Source organism: Notamacropus eugenii, chromosome 4 (genome assembly GCF_028372415.1).
Source record: "Notamacropus eugenii isolate mMacEug1 chromosome 4, mMacEug1.pri_v2, whole genome shotgun sequence".
Lineage (NCBI taxonomy): Eukaryota > Metazoa > Chordata > Mammalia > Diprotodontia > Macropodidae > Notamacropus > Notamacropus eugenii.
Window position 1 is genome coordinate 247,990,883 of NC_092875.1, and position 18,341 is coordinate 248,009,223.

Below are 18,341 nucleotides of genomic sequence, written 5' to 3' on the forward strand. Positions count from 1 at the left end.
AATGTATTTGTTTGGGGCTTTGTGGGTTTGGTTTTTTGTATGGATTTTTTAAAAAAATCCTCATATGCCCTTATGGAAGCAGACACTGGTTCTTTGCCAAGACCTAGGAGAAGTTAGGGAGGACCTAATGGGAATCAGGGTGTGAATCTGAAATAAATTAAGTATACTCTGCCTCTCCTCTGTTTCTTATATATATGTTTTCAAGAGATCTTTATATCACAATATTAATTATGTATTATAATTATAATATCAACTTCAATCTGTTACATTTGCATAGTCCACTTTTACTTTTCAAAGGATGTTCACCTTGATTATCTCATGTGGTCCTCATAACCACTAATAGGACATAACAGATTTAGCTCCAGCCAGGGATGTTCTGGTCATTCTCATTCTAACCCCCACGTGAAACTGAGAAATCAGATTGTTCTCCATATCCTGGTCACTTGCATTGGCCAAACTGTGGTTATAGACCAGCCTCAGTGCTTTGGGGCAAAAATAGTCTCTTGGTCAGAACATTCAGTCAGGAAGCAAGTACAGTTTGACACATGCCTTGTGTCTGGTGAATTCTTTGAGCTAGGAGCACAGATTGTTGGAGCTGGACAAGGCCTCATAGATCGGCTAGTCCAAGCCCCCTCATTTTACAGGTAAGACAACTGAGGCTGAGGAAGGAGAGAAAGAAGAATTTATTAAACACCTGCTGTGCGCCAGTGCCATGCTAAGTGCTATATAATTATTGACTCATTTGATCCTTGTAACAATTCTTTGAGACTGATGCTATTACGATCTCCATTTTATAGCTGAGGAAACTGAGGCAGACAGAGTTGAAATGACTTGCCCAGGATCACCCAGCTAGTAAGTTTCAGAGGCTGGATTTGAACTCAGGTCTTTCTGACTCCAGGCCCAACACTCTCTCCACAGTACCATCTAGCAACCAGAGGTCTAAAAGGAGCCTTAAGTCACACAGACAGAACTCAAATTCAGATCTCCCAACTCTAGGTCTGATGCTCTTTTCCTAAAACTGTACCATCATTCTGTCTTCTGTGTCCCCTATAGCTCTGTGCACCCTTTTGCCTACCTGATACAGCGTTATAAATAGGAGCACAGCAGAGAGAAAAGCGTCCCAAGTTTAGAGTCAGGCAGCTGGAGCTCTACTGCTTATAAGCAATATGACGTTAGGCAACTCAATGAACACCATTTCCCTTATCAACAAAACAGGGGTCATCATAACTGTCCTGCCTTCTTGGGATAAGTTCTATAGGTGCTCTGTATACCACTGTTGTAACTTATCATTACTAAGAGTCATTGACTGACAGTTCTTTGTGTTTTCCTTTTGTCTAGAAGTAATGTGTCCTTCAGAAGAAGAATTATTTTAAAATTCTATTTTTAGTTCCTCCTGTGTCCCTTTAGCACACGAAACTCCTCCCACGGCATTAGTTTTGGACGCACTAAGTGGTGGAATGCTTCCCGCCGTGCCCCAGGATCCCTCACCTTCTGAATCTCTGTTCCAGGGCATCATCCTGAAGTCACCACAGGTAGCTCACCTCTTCATGAATATGGCTTCCAACAAGTCAGACTCTTGTAAAGTCTTCCTTGTCTACTGCAGCCTAAAGTGAAACTGCCTTCTTCCATGTCTCTCCAGCAGCGATTGGGTGCATTGCTTAAATTGACAAACATTTATATAGTGCCTGTTATATACAAGGCACTGTGTGTACATACACACGTACATACACACACATACACACATACACACACACACACACACACACAGTCCCTAAATCCAAGGAGATTTTATTATATTGGGTAGATACAAGTTGTATAGGGATGGAATGTAGAATTCATTAAGAAGAGTATTAAGACTGGAAAAGAATTAATTAATTAAGAATAATTAAAAAATTGTTAAAAAAATAATTAAAAATTAAGAAGAAATAAGACTGGAAAGGAGTCAGATTGGAGAAGGCTTTAAAAGCTAGGTAGAGAAATTAGTATTTTACCCTAGAGTAGTAGTTATCAAAAGATGGTTGGTCCTCAGACCCCCTCACCCCAGGATCCCCAAGACCCTTTCAAAAGTTCCATGAGGTATAAGTGTTTTTGTAATCATAATAAGATATTATTTGCCTAATAAAATACTCCTCCCTTTTCCAAACTACATGAGGCTAGATTTTCTTCATGTACTTTGACAAAAACAATATATTACAACAGATAGAATACAGAAGTGGACATGAGCATCCAGCTCTTAAGGCAAAAATTAAAGAGATTTGCAAAACATTATAAAACAATGCCACTCTTCTCACTAAATTATTTTCACTTTGTAAAATGTAGTTTATCTTCAAAAAATATGTTATGTTAACATGTAATGGGTTTATTATCATTATTTTTAATGAATTAAATAATTATTTTTTAAATTGCCAGTTTCAGTTTCTTATGTGGTAAATACTGATAGGTATAACCCACATAAACCAAAGCTCTTTGGGATATTCAGTTGTTTTTAAGAATATAAAGGTTTCCTGAGGCCAAAAAGCTTGAGAACTACTACATTGAAAGCAATGGAGGGACACTGATGCAATCAGACTTGAGACTTAAGATTATTTTGAAAACTATTTGATGGGATGGATTGGAGAGGAGAGATACCAGAAGTAGATAAAGGAGTTAGGAGAACATTGAAGTCCAGCCAAGAGGTAATAAGGATAAACTAGGATAGTAGTTGTCTGTGTGAATGTAGAGAAGGGGTTAACTATAAGGGCTAAAGGAAGAAGTAACTTGGTATATTAAATAGTGTTGTCAACCAGGAGTTGGAAAGATCCAGGTTCAGATCTCTGAGTACTGACTTTGTAACAAGTAAGAGTAAGAGACTTCCTCTCTCTGACCCTGAATTTCCTCATGTGTAAAGCAGTGCCAATAATTCCTAGAGTGCTAATAATTCCTTCAGTGCCTGTTGTTCAGTTGTTCAGTCATGTCTGACTCTTGGTGATCCCCATGGATCGCAGCCATGACAGGCCCTTCTGTCTTCCACTATCTCTCAATGTCTGTCCAAGTTCATGGTCATTGTTTCCATGAACTATCTCAACCTTTGCCACCCCCTTTTCCTTTTGCCTTCAACATTTCCCAATATCAAGGTCTTTTTGAATGAGTCTTATCTTCTCTTCAGGTGGCCAAAGTAGTTAAGTTTCAGCCTCAGTATTTGATCTTCCAGTGAATAGCCTGAATTAATTTCTTTAAGTATTGACTAATTTGATCTTACTATCCAAGGTGATGGGGTGCTTGGACCCCAATTCTAAAATCACATTTCTCTCTAAAAATCACATTTCTTCCTAACCTCAAAACACTTGTCTCAGTCAGGTTCTCCCCAGCTGAAGGACAGCCTGCTCCAGCAAAAGCCATTATCTCTCTTCCTGATACAGTAGCCAGATGCACCTATAGAATTTGTTAGTTTGAAGCAGCTGTGTACTGACTGAACCGGCTGTGTACTGGGTCATAATGACATTTACTATCCACTGACCTATCATATATATCCTGGACTTGAATGTATATATACTCCCTTAGGTTTATCTTGTCTAACAAGACACTGATGAGAGTCAGCCCTGATCTTTAATTGACTTAGTGACATTTCAGTCAAAACCACACCTCCCTGTAGCCCCCTCTTGGGCTATTTCCTGATGAACTCTCAGTAAAATACCTGGGCAGTAGATACTAAAAGTACATGTTCCGTTAAGAATTAACCACTGCCTAATCATGCCCTGAATCACCTAGTTAGCATATTTGGCACATGTTTTACTATAGAATATCCTATATAAATTTTAACTGTACCCCTCTAAGGTTGCAGGTTCCCTAAGAACTCTTGCTTGCTGAAAAGCTCAATAAATCGTTACCACCTTGACTTCAAGAATGCTTGAGTCCTTGAATTCTTTTAGAGATGACCCATGTAGGGAACTCCAGTCTTGCGGTTCCTCTACCTTTCTAGCCCTCATCACAAGGGACTCTCAGAAGTCTTAGGTTTGTTGGGAGGTTCAAGTGAGATCTTATATTTCAAAGTGTTATGTAACCCTTAAAGTCCCATATAAATGTCACTTGTTATCATTGTGGAAATAGAATAACCAAGATAACTGATTGGATGTTGATGGTTTGAGGGAGAGAAAGGGACAGTTATGAACTGCCCAGTAAGGTCTCTGTTATGCAAATCTTGTATTACCATTTAACCTTTCACATATTTATTTCTTCCATGTTCCTTTCCCCCCCACTAGCCTTTAGCGTATAGACCAGGTCTTAGACTCCTCTGGACATTCATAACACCTAGTGCAGCATTTTATATACAGTGAGTGCTCAATAAAGGATTACATTATAATTGATTAGGTAGGATGTAGGGTTAATGAATGATATCCACTAAAACAATTTAAAAAGCTATTGGTAGGTCAGCATCTCAGGATTTTTATAACATTCCATTTCCATACATGTCTTATTCCAAAGTCTATATGTGTGCCTCCTCACTTATGAAAAGCTGACCTGGGTTCTGGAAGATACTGCCTGTAGAATTCCAACTCTGGCAGGGTCCATTACCAATCTGGGAGGACTTTGAAGATGGCACACTGATGGGCTATATGTTTCTGTCTGAGGATGAGTTCAGAGGAGTTTATCGCCAGACTGGCCACTGGGTGTTGACTTTTTCAGCTACGGAAACTGTCACAAACTGGGATGGGGGCGCTGCTAGTAAATGTTTAACAATCAGTTTTCCAAAGCACTATACACTTTAAATTGAATTTGTATTATTAACATTTTCTCCATTGTTTTCTTAAGTCTAGAACAGAGATGTCAAATTCTCAAATGAGGAAATGTTAAACAAAATGAAATACAACAAAGATAATATTGATTTGCAGCTCTCTAAATCAATATGCAGACCTCAGGGATCCCATTCTATCTGAGTTTAACATACTGGTATAGAGTTTAGACAATCAACAATCAATAAATCAAACCTTTGTCAATTTCTGAGATGTAAATGCTCACACTAGCTGCTAGGTAGTGCAGTGGAGAGAGTCCCAGGCCTGGAGTCAGAAAAGCTCATCCTCCTGAATTCAAATCCAGTCTGACACTTACTAGCTTTATCCCTCTGGGAAAATCATTTAGCCCTGTTTGTTTCAGTTTCCTCATCTGTAAAATGAGCTGAAGAAGAAAATGGCAAACCATTCCAGTATATTTGCCAAGAAAACCCCAAATGGGGTCATGAAGAGTCCAACACAACTGAAACAACACAACAAATGCTCATGCAGAAAATTTCACAGTTGGTGTTTGTGAGCCTGCCTACTGGGTTGTGCTCTTTGGAGGTCCAGGAGGTACCCTTATTGTTGAGAGCACTTTAAGTCATCATCTTTGGGTTCCAAGCTACATGCCCTTGAGGTCAAGGCATGTTTCATTTTTGTTTTTTTGACCCTAGAACATCACACAAGACTTGGACATTTTAGGAACATGATAGATATCTGTTGAAGAGAAGTCATAGACTCCCTTACTTCCTTTAAGAGTCCACTCATACATCACTTTCTACAGGAAATCTTCCCTGATTCCCTTAGCTGCCAGTGCCCTCCCTCCCCTATACTAACTTTTGTCTGTTTTGCATTTATTCTCCATGTACATGTCTCCCCCAGTAGAATGTAAGTTCCTTGAGAACAGAAATTTTCATTTTTGTCTTTGCATCATCAACGCCTGGCACTCAGTAGGCACTTAAATGTTTTTGATTAATTGACTGAATTAAATCAGCAGCAGCTGTTAGACTTGAGAATTTCTTTCTTTGCCTTTTCCCCTCCTAGAATCAAGTTACCTTGAGTGGAAGAGTGCCACACCTGGGCCAGTATGTCTTCATTGTCCATTTTTGTCAACCAGATCATCCCACATTTCCTGCACAGGTGGTTATAGAGGGAGGGCAGCCGTGGTCAGGTGAGCTACCATGTTTATTTCCAGAACTGCAGGCTTCCCCTTCCTAGCCAAGACATTAATTGAGGGACTCTATGGCTTCAGTTACTGTCTCTATGCTGATGACTTCCAAAAGTCCTAGCTGCTCCTAAGCTCCAGTTCTGCTCCACCAATTAGGTGTCACTAGACATATTAAACTCAGCATGTCCAAAGCAGAACTCAGTGTCTTTCCAAAGCAATTTTTCCAAAGACAGCTCCAACCATGTCAACACTCATTAATCTCCAGTGGTTCTCTATTATCTCCCAGATCAAATATAAAATCCTATGATTTTTTAAAACCCTTTACAACCTGGGCCCTGCCTTCGTTTATAATTTTCTTATTTTCTTCCCGTCTTCACATAGTCTATGGACCAGTGATAGTGGCCTTCTTGCACATGACCCTCCATCTCTCAGTTTCTTGCCTTTTCACCATCTTACTCCCGATTCTTGGAATGCTCTCCCTTCTGTCCTTCTCCTCCTGCTCCTTCTCTGTGACTCATTGCCTTCCTTCAAAGCTCAGTTCTACAGGAATCCTGAAACTGCTAGTGCCTTCTCTCTGCTATTACCTTTCCTTTACAACTTCTATATCTTTCTATGTACAGTTTTCTGCATTCGTCTCCTCTAATTCGAATATGAGCTTGTTTAAGAGTGTTTTTGTCTTTCTTTTTATCCCCCACATTTACTTAGCACTTAATAAGAAGTGCCTGGCATATAGTAAACACTTAAATTAATGCTTGTCGATTGGCTGGCTTCTTGACTTGGAAGAAACCTACATAGTATGCTTATTAATCTTGGAGAAAAATCAATCCTTGTCTTCTTTCAAGACTCTACAGGAAACATTTCCTGGTTGCCTTAGCTTTCTCCTCTACAGTTAAAGTGCTTTCTCCTCTGTAGTTACCTTGTATCTACGTTGTAGGAATTTTATATATGCTTATATATATATATATATATATATATGTATATATATATATATATATATATACACACACACACACACATACAGTGTAACAGTAAGTTAAGATTTACTCTGTACAAATTGCCTCCGCCATTGGAAAGTAAACTCCTTAAAGGCAGCAACTGATCTCACTTTGGGTGGGGGGCAGGGATTGCCAATCTCCCAGCAACATAGTACCTGGCATGAAATAGGTGCTTGATAAATGCTTGTTCATTTAGTTGATTCCATCTCGGTACAGGTTCCTTCAGTGCCTATTTCTGCCCTCAAGTGTTTGGCTGCTGGAGCTTAGTGATTGCAGAGAGCCACACTAACCTAGACCTCCGGGAACCAGAGTTCTCAGTGACAGTGAAGGTTCCAGATGGAAAATCCTTGACCCTGGTATGTTCAGTCTGTTTCTCTCCAAGTTTTTCCTCCTTAGTCTTCACTGACCCACCATGGTCTGCCATTTTTACTATTTGCTTATTTTTAAAAAATCATTTATATCTTCATAGTCAGTTCAAGGTATATAGTACCAGTAATTTTAAAAGTTTATAAACATCTCTGCTGTAAGTTTTAACATTTTAAATTATATCAAACATAATATCATAATATATGCTTGATATATATGTACACATATATTAATTATACTTAGACACATATTACAAGTATGACTGACTAACTCTCTATCTGGATGGGCCAAGGCTACCCTCTGCTCAACATATCCCCAAACCAAGCTTATTGTGTTGTCCAGATGTTTTTCAGTCATGTTCAACTCTTCGTGACCTTGTTTGGGTTTTTCTTGGCAAAGATGCTGGAGTGCTTTGCCGTTTCTTTCTCTAGCTCATTTGTAGATGAGAAAACTGAGGCAAATGGGGTTAAGTGACTTCCCCAGGAGTGACACAATTATTAAGTGTCTGAGACCGAATTTGAACTCAGGAAGACAAGTCTTTCTGATTCCAGGGCCTGCACTCTATCTATTGCACCACCTAGCCATCAGTAAGTCCTATATACAAATTATTATTATTATTGACTATTATATAGACATACCTTTTCCTGTGGCAGTGATGGTCATGACTCCTTTATGATTCCAGAGCAAGAAATCTGGGGAGTAAGGGGATATGCACCCAGGAGGGTAAAAGGTGAGAAGATGGTTAGCTAGCCTAGAGGGAGGGAGCCATGAGAGGCACTCACCAATGAAGATGGGAGTGGGGAAGGGGCAAGGGGAGAAGAGGTTGGGAAAAAGAGGTCGTGGCAGCATGGGTAAGCAGGAGTCCCAGGGCTAAAAGGATAAAGTCATCCAGGACAAGATCTCTGGTCTGGAGAATGCACTCACTGAGCAGATCTGAATCTAGTCTTCAACCAAACTGATTTTCTGTTCCCCAAACATACCCTGTATTTTCCCATCTTCATGCCTTTGTTCATATTTTCACTATATCTATAATGTGGCTATTGAGATTCTCTGGAGCCCCTAGATATGAAGACTTTAGGGCCTTTCCTCCAGGTTTGTAATTTTAAAAAGACACTCTGCAAAAACGGTACGATAATGAAAAAGTTGGTTTCATTTTTAATAAGTATCCACAACAACTTTAAAGTTAGAGAATAAGCTTATTCTGTTTTTTTTTAAGTTTACAATTTATTTTTTATGTTTTAACTCATATTTGAAGGTTGAGATATAAAAATATCAACCTACTCTCCTCTCAATTCTGTTGTATCATTTTACAGAGATAATTTCTGGTAACAGATACCGGGACAATATCATGTTACCTTGTTCCCTTTCATAGGGACAAAGTGGTGTAATAGAAAGAGTGTTATTTTAATGAGAGAAACCACCTTCCAAGAATAATCCTGTCAACGTTAGAGAAGACTGCTCTGTCTAGGGAGAAGAGGGGAGATACTAAGGTGATTGTCTGAGGCATTTTTCTTTTCTCATCCTTTCAATATACACATACACCATTTACCAAAGAGTAACATGTATTTTTAAATGGATATAATATTAGAATTTATTGTTAATCTTATTGTATAATCTAATTGCTTATTGCTAAAGGAGATCTTGATTTGAGTTCCTGGCTCTGATACTTGTAAATTGTATAACTTAAACTCTCAGCTCGGTTTCCTCATCTGTAAAATGGGGACAGAATTGTTAGGAGGAGATTTCTGTATCTACCTTAAGGTATTATATAAATGTGCTATATAAATGTGAATTAATTGTTCTTATAATCCTGACCTGACTGAGCAGGTACTAATGTCTATCTTGATGTTTGGAACATACTTTTTTTTTTTTTTTTTTTTTTTTTTAGGGCCAGGTTCTAGTTGTTCCAGCAGAGAATTATGACTACCACATGCTTCACAAGAAGTCAGTAGACAAGTCATTTGATTTTATCAATAATTGTGGAGGAAACAGTTTTTATATTGAGTAAGCATCGCTTTTGGAAACAGCCCGTGGTTGGAGGGGGAAGCAGTCTATGAATCTTGAAAATTTGAATCTGACGTCCATATCCTATCTAATGTGAGGTTGTTCTCTGAATGGCATTATGTCCTTGAATCACCCACCCTCCCTGCTGCTCTTCTGTCAGTGGCAGCTGAGCCAAAATTGAAATGACAAATCTGGAAGCTTTGGTAAGCGTGTCTTTTCCCTGAATTGACCAGTTTACTAAATTGACCTCTCAGGATACCCATCTGTGCAAATTTGTCATCAGTGCTTTTGAGTCACTGATGCAGCAGCAGTTAATGGGGCTGGTTTCTGAGAGGCAGCACAGAGAATGACGATGTTATTTTTCTTTTTCCTAGCCCTTTGATGTCATCACGATTCTGTAAGGCCTCTGCCCACTCACTGGTCGCCTTCTATAACAATGGAGCCCTACCTTGTGATTGTCATGCGATGGGGGCCGTCAGCCCTACATGTAACCCAGAGGGGGGACAGTGCCGGTGTCGGCCCAATGTCATTGGTCGTCAATGTACCAGATGTCAAACTGGCTACTATGGCTTTCCATTCTGCAAATGTGAGTTCCTGTTCTGGAAGGCCTGGGGTACTTCGATTCTTCTCTCTGCTAAATGGTTTCTCCAATTCTTTGTTTATTTGGAAGGTAGAGATATGACTCATGCTGCACAATCAGTGCTGCCAGGAGGGAAAAGGATGGAAGTGAATGATCTCAGGAACCAAATGTCTTAGAAACCTCGATTCCATTCTATTCATAAAACAAAGAAATTTCAGTTCAGGTAGTGAACAAGTATGGCATTTAAAAAAGGGTTCAAAAGACATAATTTCTGAATAATTTAATCATTTTATTAATAAGGCCTACATGCATATTAATAAATGAATGGTCATTTGCTATCTCTTTTCAACCAAAGACCTATCATGGTGGTGTGCTCACAGTTTATATGCTTTGTAAGAGCAGGTATTCCTCAGGGTATCAATCTGATTGGCTAACAATTAATGAGAAAATTAATATTACAATGAAAGGCTGGGCTATATTACAGTGAGTGCCTTGGTGTACATGACTTGGATCACCCAAATCTTGGTCAGACACTTAGCAATTTCCATATTGTCTGTCTGAGAAAAGGAAGAACCAATGTTTTCCCAGACCCCTCTAGGCAAACACAGTGAGAAGGAATGCACCCATTAGCCCAAACTTAGAATTTCTTTTACTGTCTTTGATTAGATCTCAGCCATCCTGGTTGCTAAGTCTTTTAGGAAGATTTCTCACACTGGTTGATTTCTGGATGAGAAAGTAGAAAAGGGGAGAAATCTTGGTCCTAATACAGTAATTAGTTATTAAATACAGGAGAGAAATACACATTTTTCTTACAAGTAATAGCAGCTATATAGTAGAGTCATAAGATCCTGGCATTTAGAGCTAGAAGGGACCTTGGACATCATGGAGTTCAACCCCATCATTTTACAGATGAAAAAATTGAGACCTAGAGAAATGAAGTGATTTGCTCAGGACCATACAGGTTGTAAGTAGTAAAGCTGGGGTGAAATGAGAACATTGGCATCTTTTAGGTCACTTTCATCTCTGATTTCTGATCTAGTTCTGGGGTGGGGAACCTGTGGCCTCAAGGACACATGTGACCCTGTCTGTCTTCAGTGTGGCCCTTTGAATCGAAACTTCACAAAGAGCCGCATTTGAGGACCTAGAAGGCCACATGTAGCCTTAAGGCTGCGGGATTCCCACTCTTGATCTAGTTCTAACATGAAGAGAGAAAACTCAGAAGAAGCATAGAGATTCCTGGGTTTCAAAGCCCAGACCTCCTTACCATTTGTCCCGGAAATGATTCAGTTACTTATAAAAGAAGTCTGTGATTCATGTTATCCATAATCAAGACCACTGCCTAGAGGTCAGAGTTATTTGGTGGTATGAGGAGAGTTTAGGAGAGGCACAAGATGGAATTCCTTAGTGGAAGTCACACCTCTGAAGTGTCATCACGTTGTATGGGCTTCGTTGAATGAGAGGGAAATCCCATTCTCCCTTAGAATTCTGACACAAAATGACACCCTGGTGATGAAAAATAACCATAGTGTCATAGGTTCATAGATTTAGACCTGGGAGGAAACCTACAGATCATCTAGTCCAACTCTCATTTTATAGAGGAGGAAACTGTGACCCATCAAATGGGTTGCATGGCTCGCTCAGTCATATGAGGTAGTTACAGAGTCAGGATTCAGACTCAAGACTTCTATCTCCAAATCCTCACTCTCTATAAACTAATTGTAGCTTGCTTCTAGAGTTACCTCTTACTATGAGAATCAATTGTTAATAAGAGAGGAAGTTTTTTGGATGACATGGACTCACATATGGATTGAAGATAATGTGATAAGGCTACTAGTGAGATAGGGACCTCTTTGAGAATATCCACAGAAAGTGATTCCTTGAGCGTAAGGCAGTCTTTTGTCCTTCAGGTCCCTTTGAAACATTTCTTTTGGTTACTCAGACCTGGGAGAGAGTGACATAAACAGGACACAATAAAATAAGATTGTCCCATTGAAATAGATATATTTGTCTTCTGACCAGTGTGCCACTGTGGCCGGCGCCTTTGTGATGAAATAACTGGAAAGTGCATCTGCCCTCCTCGCACAGTCAAGCCTCAGTGTGAAGTATGTGAGAAGCAGTCCTTCAGCTACCACCCATTGGTTGGATGCAAAGGCTGCAACTGTTCCCGGATAGGGGCTATAAGTGCCACCACCCCAGAGTGTGATAGAAACAATGGACAGTGCAGGTGAGTGACCTTAAGTGACACATGACAGAAGGGATGACGTTCCTCTCCACCTATTTGTCATTGATATTGAGAAGCAGTGGAATGTTGGGTGCCATATTTACCTCATTGACTGAATTGGATGGTTATGGGAAATAGTCATTATTTGCCCATGCTATGACAAAATTCTTTATGACAGAGAAGGAGGGGTCAGACAAGTAGGAAGAGACCCAAAGGAGATTAGTATCTTGAAAACAGAGAGGACAGACAGAATATCCAGGAGGAAAGAGTGATTGGCCATTCCAGATACTAAAAAGAAGAAAAGAAACTGCTTTGTGTTTTTAAGGTTCAGGGTACACTTCAATCTCACAAATCAAACTAAACTTTTGTTGTTGTTGAGTCATTTTTCAGTCATGTATGACTCTCCATGACTGCATTTGGGATTTTTTTGCAAAGATATTGGAATGCTTTGCCATTTCCTTCTCCAACTCATTTGCAGATGAGGAAACTGAGGCAAATAGGGTTAAGTGACTCACCCAGGGTCACACAGCTAGTAAGTATCTGAGGTCAGATTTGAACTTATGAAGACAACTCTTCCTGACCCAAGCCTAGCACTTTAACCACTGTGCTACCTAGCTGCACAAACCAAGGTTTTTTTTGTTCTCACTCCCAGACTGTAAGAATGCTTCTTGAATTATGGAGTGATTCTAGTGCATCTGTGCCACTAAACATTTCTATCTTACTCCTGCTTTCCTTTGGCAGCTGTTTGATGATCCTTTCATGGATCTTTTGTAGATTCCCTAGAGTCAGTTCTCTAAGTAACTGTTCCAGACTCACTCTTCTCTCCCTTTATCCTAGGTCCAGACACCTTCCCAGGAGAAAAATCATAATTCATTCTATTATTATTTTATATGTATTCATAAATCCCTTTAAGCTTTATGAAGCACAAATGTACATTGTCTCTTGATCCTTATAGCAACAGTATAGGATAAAAATTCCTATTTTTATAGATGAAGAGGCTAAGAGAGGTTAGGAGACTTGCCCAAGGTCACACAGGGTCATACAGTTAGGAAGCAGCAGAGCTGAGATTCAAATTCAGGTCTGACTTTAAGTCCATCCTGTTCCCACTCGAATAACTGCCTTTTGTTCCAGGTGATTATACCTCCTACTTGGCATAGAAGAGGATTTCTAGTTTAAGATCCTTCATTTGCCTTTCTCTTTACTTCAGTATATTTCTTTGCATTGATTCTCTACTTTTTCCAGTCTCACAGGAAAAAATGTAAATATCTTATTGTTTCTAAGGCTAACTCTTGGCCACTGAATTCCTTTCTACGTTCACTGAGACTTTGCTTCATCAGTTACCCCTTCTCTGTGGTATCATCTAGTTACTCTTCGAAAAGTTCCTTTTCGTCTTCCTTCAAATATGGTAGAAGTTAGACCAGATGACTTAGAATACCCCCTTTTAATTGTGAAATTCTATGGTTCTATGATTCAGTTGCATGAATTTCTCTACCTTGATAAAAATCTCTTGAGAATGAAGTAGCAAAAAATTGTAGAACCCATCCCCCCCACCAAGTTAGCTCTTCAAACCTTTGCTAATTCTGTGTGTAGAGTCTAAGCCATGATTAATTCCAGGATGCATGTCTGAAACAAAGTTCAAGTGGGTGAAAAATGATCAAAGGGTTGTACAGTAGAATAGCCTTAAATTGAGGGGGTAGGGGGGAGAGGAGACCACAAAAGAGAAGACCACAGAAATCAGGAATTTCAAAATCCTTCTATTCCTCTTGACAACCTTGGTTTTGTGATTGTTATAGTTTTAAGGGATGGTAACAGGGGACGTTAGCACAACCAAAAGAGACCTTCAGCTCAGTCTATTACAAGAAAACCTTCACCAGGAACTTCAATGAGCTGCCATTGGCAGAGACTGATTCAGAGTTATCATATTTCCTATGGAAATAAATCTTTGTAGTGAAATGGCTTAGAAAGAAACAGAGCTCTGACCTGAAAGTTGGAAGATTATGATAATAAATGAAAGGAGAGTTGCCTTTCCCATCTGAAAAAAAAAGGCAATAGAATCTTTTATATGACAATGGTTAGTAGTGTAAAGGGAAGTCGCAGCAATAGCAAATATTCAGAGTGAAAGTTGAGCTATTAAAGCTGTATGCATACCAAAGGGACATTACTGCAAGGTCCCTGGATCACCAGTGATGAAAGACAAAATATCAAAAAGGAAGCAAAGCCTCCTGGAGCTTTGAAATGCCCACATAAGCATGTCATAACATTTCAAGTTGTAGTATAAGAGATATTAAAAAAAAAGAGATAGTTGAAACTAATGAAAAATAATAAAAAGTCTTATTGGCTGCAAAAACATAACACATTCCTGGGACTTGCCCTTGATCATGTTCCCTGTATAAATGAGGGAGAAAGTTCACAAAGTGTACAACTGAGAGATGAGGAATACAGAAAAGGCTAGGGCCTTTGTCACCAAGGTATTTGCTATAGCAAGAAGAAGAAAGAGAAGAGAAAAAAAAGGTTGAGTCATTCAGTCGTGTCAAACTCTTCATGATCCCATGGATCATAGCACACCGGTCCCTTCTATCCTCCACTTTCTCTCAAAGTCTGTCCAAGCTCATATTCATTGCTTCTTTGACACTATCTATTCATCTCATCCTCTGCCATCCCCCTTTCCTTTTGCCTTCAATCTTTCCCAATATAAGAAAGAGTCTTTTCCAATGAGTCACTTGCTTTCTTATTATGTGGCCAAAGTATTTAAGCTTCAACTTCAGTATCTGACCTTCCAGTGAATAGCCTGGATTAATTTCTTTAAGTATTGACTGATTTCAACCTCCTTGCTGTCTAAGAGACTTTCAAAAGTCTTTTCTAACACCACAATTCTGAGGTGATGAGCTTTCCTTGTAGTTCAACTCTCACATTGCTATTAGAAAAACTGACCTTTGTCAGCAAGTACACTGTCCAGATTTGCCATAGCTTTCCTCACAAGGTTCTTTTAATTCCATGGCAGCAGACACTGTCCACAGTGATCTTTAAGTCCAAGAATATAAAATCTGATACTGCTTCCATTTCTTCTCCCTGTATTTGTCAGAAAGTAATGGGACCAGTTGCCAAGATCTTAACTTTTTTGATGTAAAGCATCAAGCTAAGTTGCACCCTCCTCTTTCACCTTCATCAAGAGGTTTTTAATTTTTCTTCACTTTCAGCCATCAGAGTGGTGTTGTCTACATATCTAATATTGTTGATATTTCTCTCAGAATCCTTAATTCTGACTTTTGATTCATTCAGCCTGGCATTTCACATGATGTACTTTGAATATAAGTTAAATAAAGTAACAATATACAACCTTGACTTACTCCTTTTCCTAACTTAAATCAATCAGCTGTTACATGTTAAGTTCTAACTGTTGCTTCTTGGTCCAAATACAAGTTCCTCAGAAGAAAAGTAAGATGATCTGATATTCCCATCTCTTTGAGGACTTACCCCATTTTGTTGTGATCTACACAATCAAAGTCTTTAAGCATAGTCAATAAAGCAGAAGTAGATGCTTTTCTGGAGCTCTCTTGCTTTCTCCATAATCCAGCAAATATTAGCAATTTGGTCTCTAGTTCCTCTACCTGTTTGAAAAATCAGCCTGTTCTTCTGGTAATTCTTAGTTTGCATATTCCTGAAGCCTAGCTTGCAGAATCTTAAGCATAGCCTTGCTGGCATGTGAAATGAGCAGAAATGTTCAGTGGCATGAAAATTCTTTGGCATCATCTTTCTTTAGGATTGGGATGTAAATTGATCTTTTCCAATCCATTGGCTGTTGTTGAGTTTTCCAAATTTGCTGGCATATTGAGTGCAGCACTTTAACAACATCATCTTTTAGGATTTTAAATAGCTCTATCAGAATTCCATCACCTCCATTAGCCTTGTTGTTAGCAATGCCTCCTAAGGACCACTTGGCTTTGTTCTCCAGGATGTTTGACTCTAGATCAATAACTACACCTTTGCGGTTATTGGTGATGTTAAGCTCTTTCTTGTATGGTTCCTCTGCATATTCTTGCCATCTCTTCTGCTTTTGCTGAGTCCCTACTATTTTTGTCTCTTTTTTTGCCCATTTTTTTCATGCCCATTTTTTTATGAAACAATGATATCTCTAATTTTCTTGAAGAGATTTTTTTTCTTTTCCATTCTATTGTTTTCTTCTTTTTCTTTATATTGCTCATTTAAGAAAATCTTATCTCTCGTTGCTATTCTGCATTCAGTTGTACATATCTTTTCCTTTCCCCTTTCCCTTTCACTTTCCTTCTTTCCTCAACTATTTATAACATCTCATCAAACAGCCATTTTGCTTTCTTGCTCTTCTTTTTAAGAGAAGTAAGCATAGCTAGGTAGAAAAGGGGAGTAATGATAAGAGATCTGTCACTAATCTGATTCTCTTGTTTGGAGGAAGCTTGATATTGTTTGGACACTGTGACCAGGATTTGTTGGATTTGAAATCAGAGAGACCTGAATCTTGCCTCAGAAACATCCTAGCTGTGTGACCCTGGACAAGATACTTTACCGCTTTCAGCCTCAGTTTCTTCATCAGAAATGGGGAGAACAACAGTACCTCTATCACAAAAGTTGTGAGAATAAAATATTTATAAAGGGCTTTGCAAACCTTCAAGTCCTCTGTGTTAGCTATTGTTAATTTCTTTTGACTGTTGATTCTCAAACAACTGAAGCACCATGAGTACTGAATTTGATCCAGAAATACCATAGTTCTCTTGCATTTCAAACTTTTTTCACGTGTATTTCTATGGATTTTTTTTTTAGGACTATCAAAGTTTTCATGCTAATTTACATGGAAGAAGATGAAATTCTGTTAAACCAGAAATAAGGATGGGTCATATGATCATGATTTCTTGGTAATTTGGGAAATAAGAGTGCAGAAAAAAATCAAGGGGTTTGAGGAATGTCAGTGTATTAGGAGAAAATAGTCACCAATAATGTCTCATTGGTATACAAGGGAGCAGTCACAATCCAGAGCAGGAGGCCAAGTAAAGATTAACAAACGTTGATCAAAGAGATCCAAGGAAAGGATCTGAGCTCCAGCAAGGAATTTCTCACAGCTTGTCCTTAACCCCAACAGGTTTTTAAACCAGCTGTAGGGGTAACCTGGGCTACTTTCCCCTTTCCCCCAACCTAGTTCTTCTAGATAAATTGAAGCTGTGGATCATTCAGTCTCGGGGGCACTGTCTTGAATGGGCAGTTTTATGCTGTTCAGTTGTTTCCAGTCGTGTCTGACTCTTCACGTCCTAATTTGGGGTTTTCTTGGCGGTCATGCTGGAGTTTTCCATTCCTTTTTCCAGCTCATTTTACCTATGAGGAAAGTGAGGCAAACAGCATTAAATGACTTGCCCAGGGTCACCCAGTAAAGTGTCTGAGGCCAGATTTGAACTTAGGAAGATGAGTCTTCCTGACTCCATGCCTGAAATTCTGTCTACTGAGTCACCTAGCTGCCCACATAAGGGCAGCTGTTTTGCCACAACGGCAGCAGATACCTACACACAAAATACCGGAACATTTGTGACTTACACCCATGAAATCTCTCTTCTGTCTCTTGCATCTACCCTTTTTCCTTTCTGGTCTCACTGCTTCTACCCTAGTTTTAGACTTTTATTGCTTTGTCACCACAATCTCCTAACTAGTCTCTCAGCTTTCATGTCAAGGTTCTGTGACCACTGGCTCAGGGATGAATGAATGCAAAACATTTATTAAGCACTTACTGTATGCAAAGCACAATGCTAAGTACTGGGAGTATAAATAGAGAAGCAAGCTGGTCCCTGTTCTCAAGGTGTTCACATTCTAATGAGGGAAATAACACATAGAGGAGCTTTCAGTTGCAAGTCAGATAAAAAGGCACCATAGTCCTTAGGGTACGTGGGCAAAACAGATGTTAAAGCATCTTCTGTAATGTCATTGGCCATAACTCAGAGTATTCTCTGGGATGCTATCCATTGAAACCTCCTTTTAACATAGGCCCTCCCCTAGGTTTCCTGGGCTGAACAGCAGAGACACAAAAGATTAACACAACACTTCGGGGATGCAGATACTGTAATTCCCCCGATGTTGTTTCTCCACACACACACCTCCCCCCCCCAAAAAAAGAGGTACTAAAGAAAATACCCATAAGCACATATGTAAAAATCAAGACTTTCTCTTCCCACAAAAGCTCCTGATGACATCTGGGATACCATTGCTAATATTCTCCTTGTTTCTTCTTTTAAATACCCTGGAT

The 18,341-nt window shown here is 39.3% G+C and overlaps 1 protein-coding gene across 2 annotated transcripts in view; it reads left to right on the plus strand.

The window, feature by feature from the left end:
- The window catches only part of LAMA3 (laminin subunit alpha 3), a 330,029-nt gene that overhangs the window by 206,150 nt on the left and 105,538 nt on the right, over window positions 1–18,341 (plus strand). For both annotated transcript variants that reach the window (XM_072604400.1, XM_072604399.1), the window contains exons 30-35: window positions 1,388–1,532; window positions 5,793–5,919; window positions 7,128–7,267; window positions 9,166–9,281; window positions 9,656–9,867; window positions 11,881–12,085. In XM_072604400.1, the coding sequence (XP_072460501.1) occupies window positions 1,388–1,532; window positions 5,793–5,919; window positions 7,128–7,267; window positions 9,166–9,281; window positions 9,656–9,867; window positions 11,881–12,085 (945 nt within the window). The remainder of the gene's footprint in view (window positions 1–1,387; window positions 1,533–5,792; window positions 5,920–7,127; window positions 7,268–9,165; window positions 9,282–9,655; window positions 9,868–11,880; window positions 12,086–18,341) is intronic.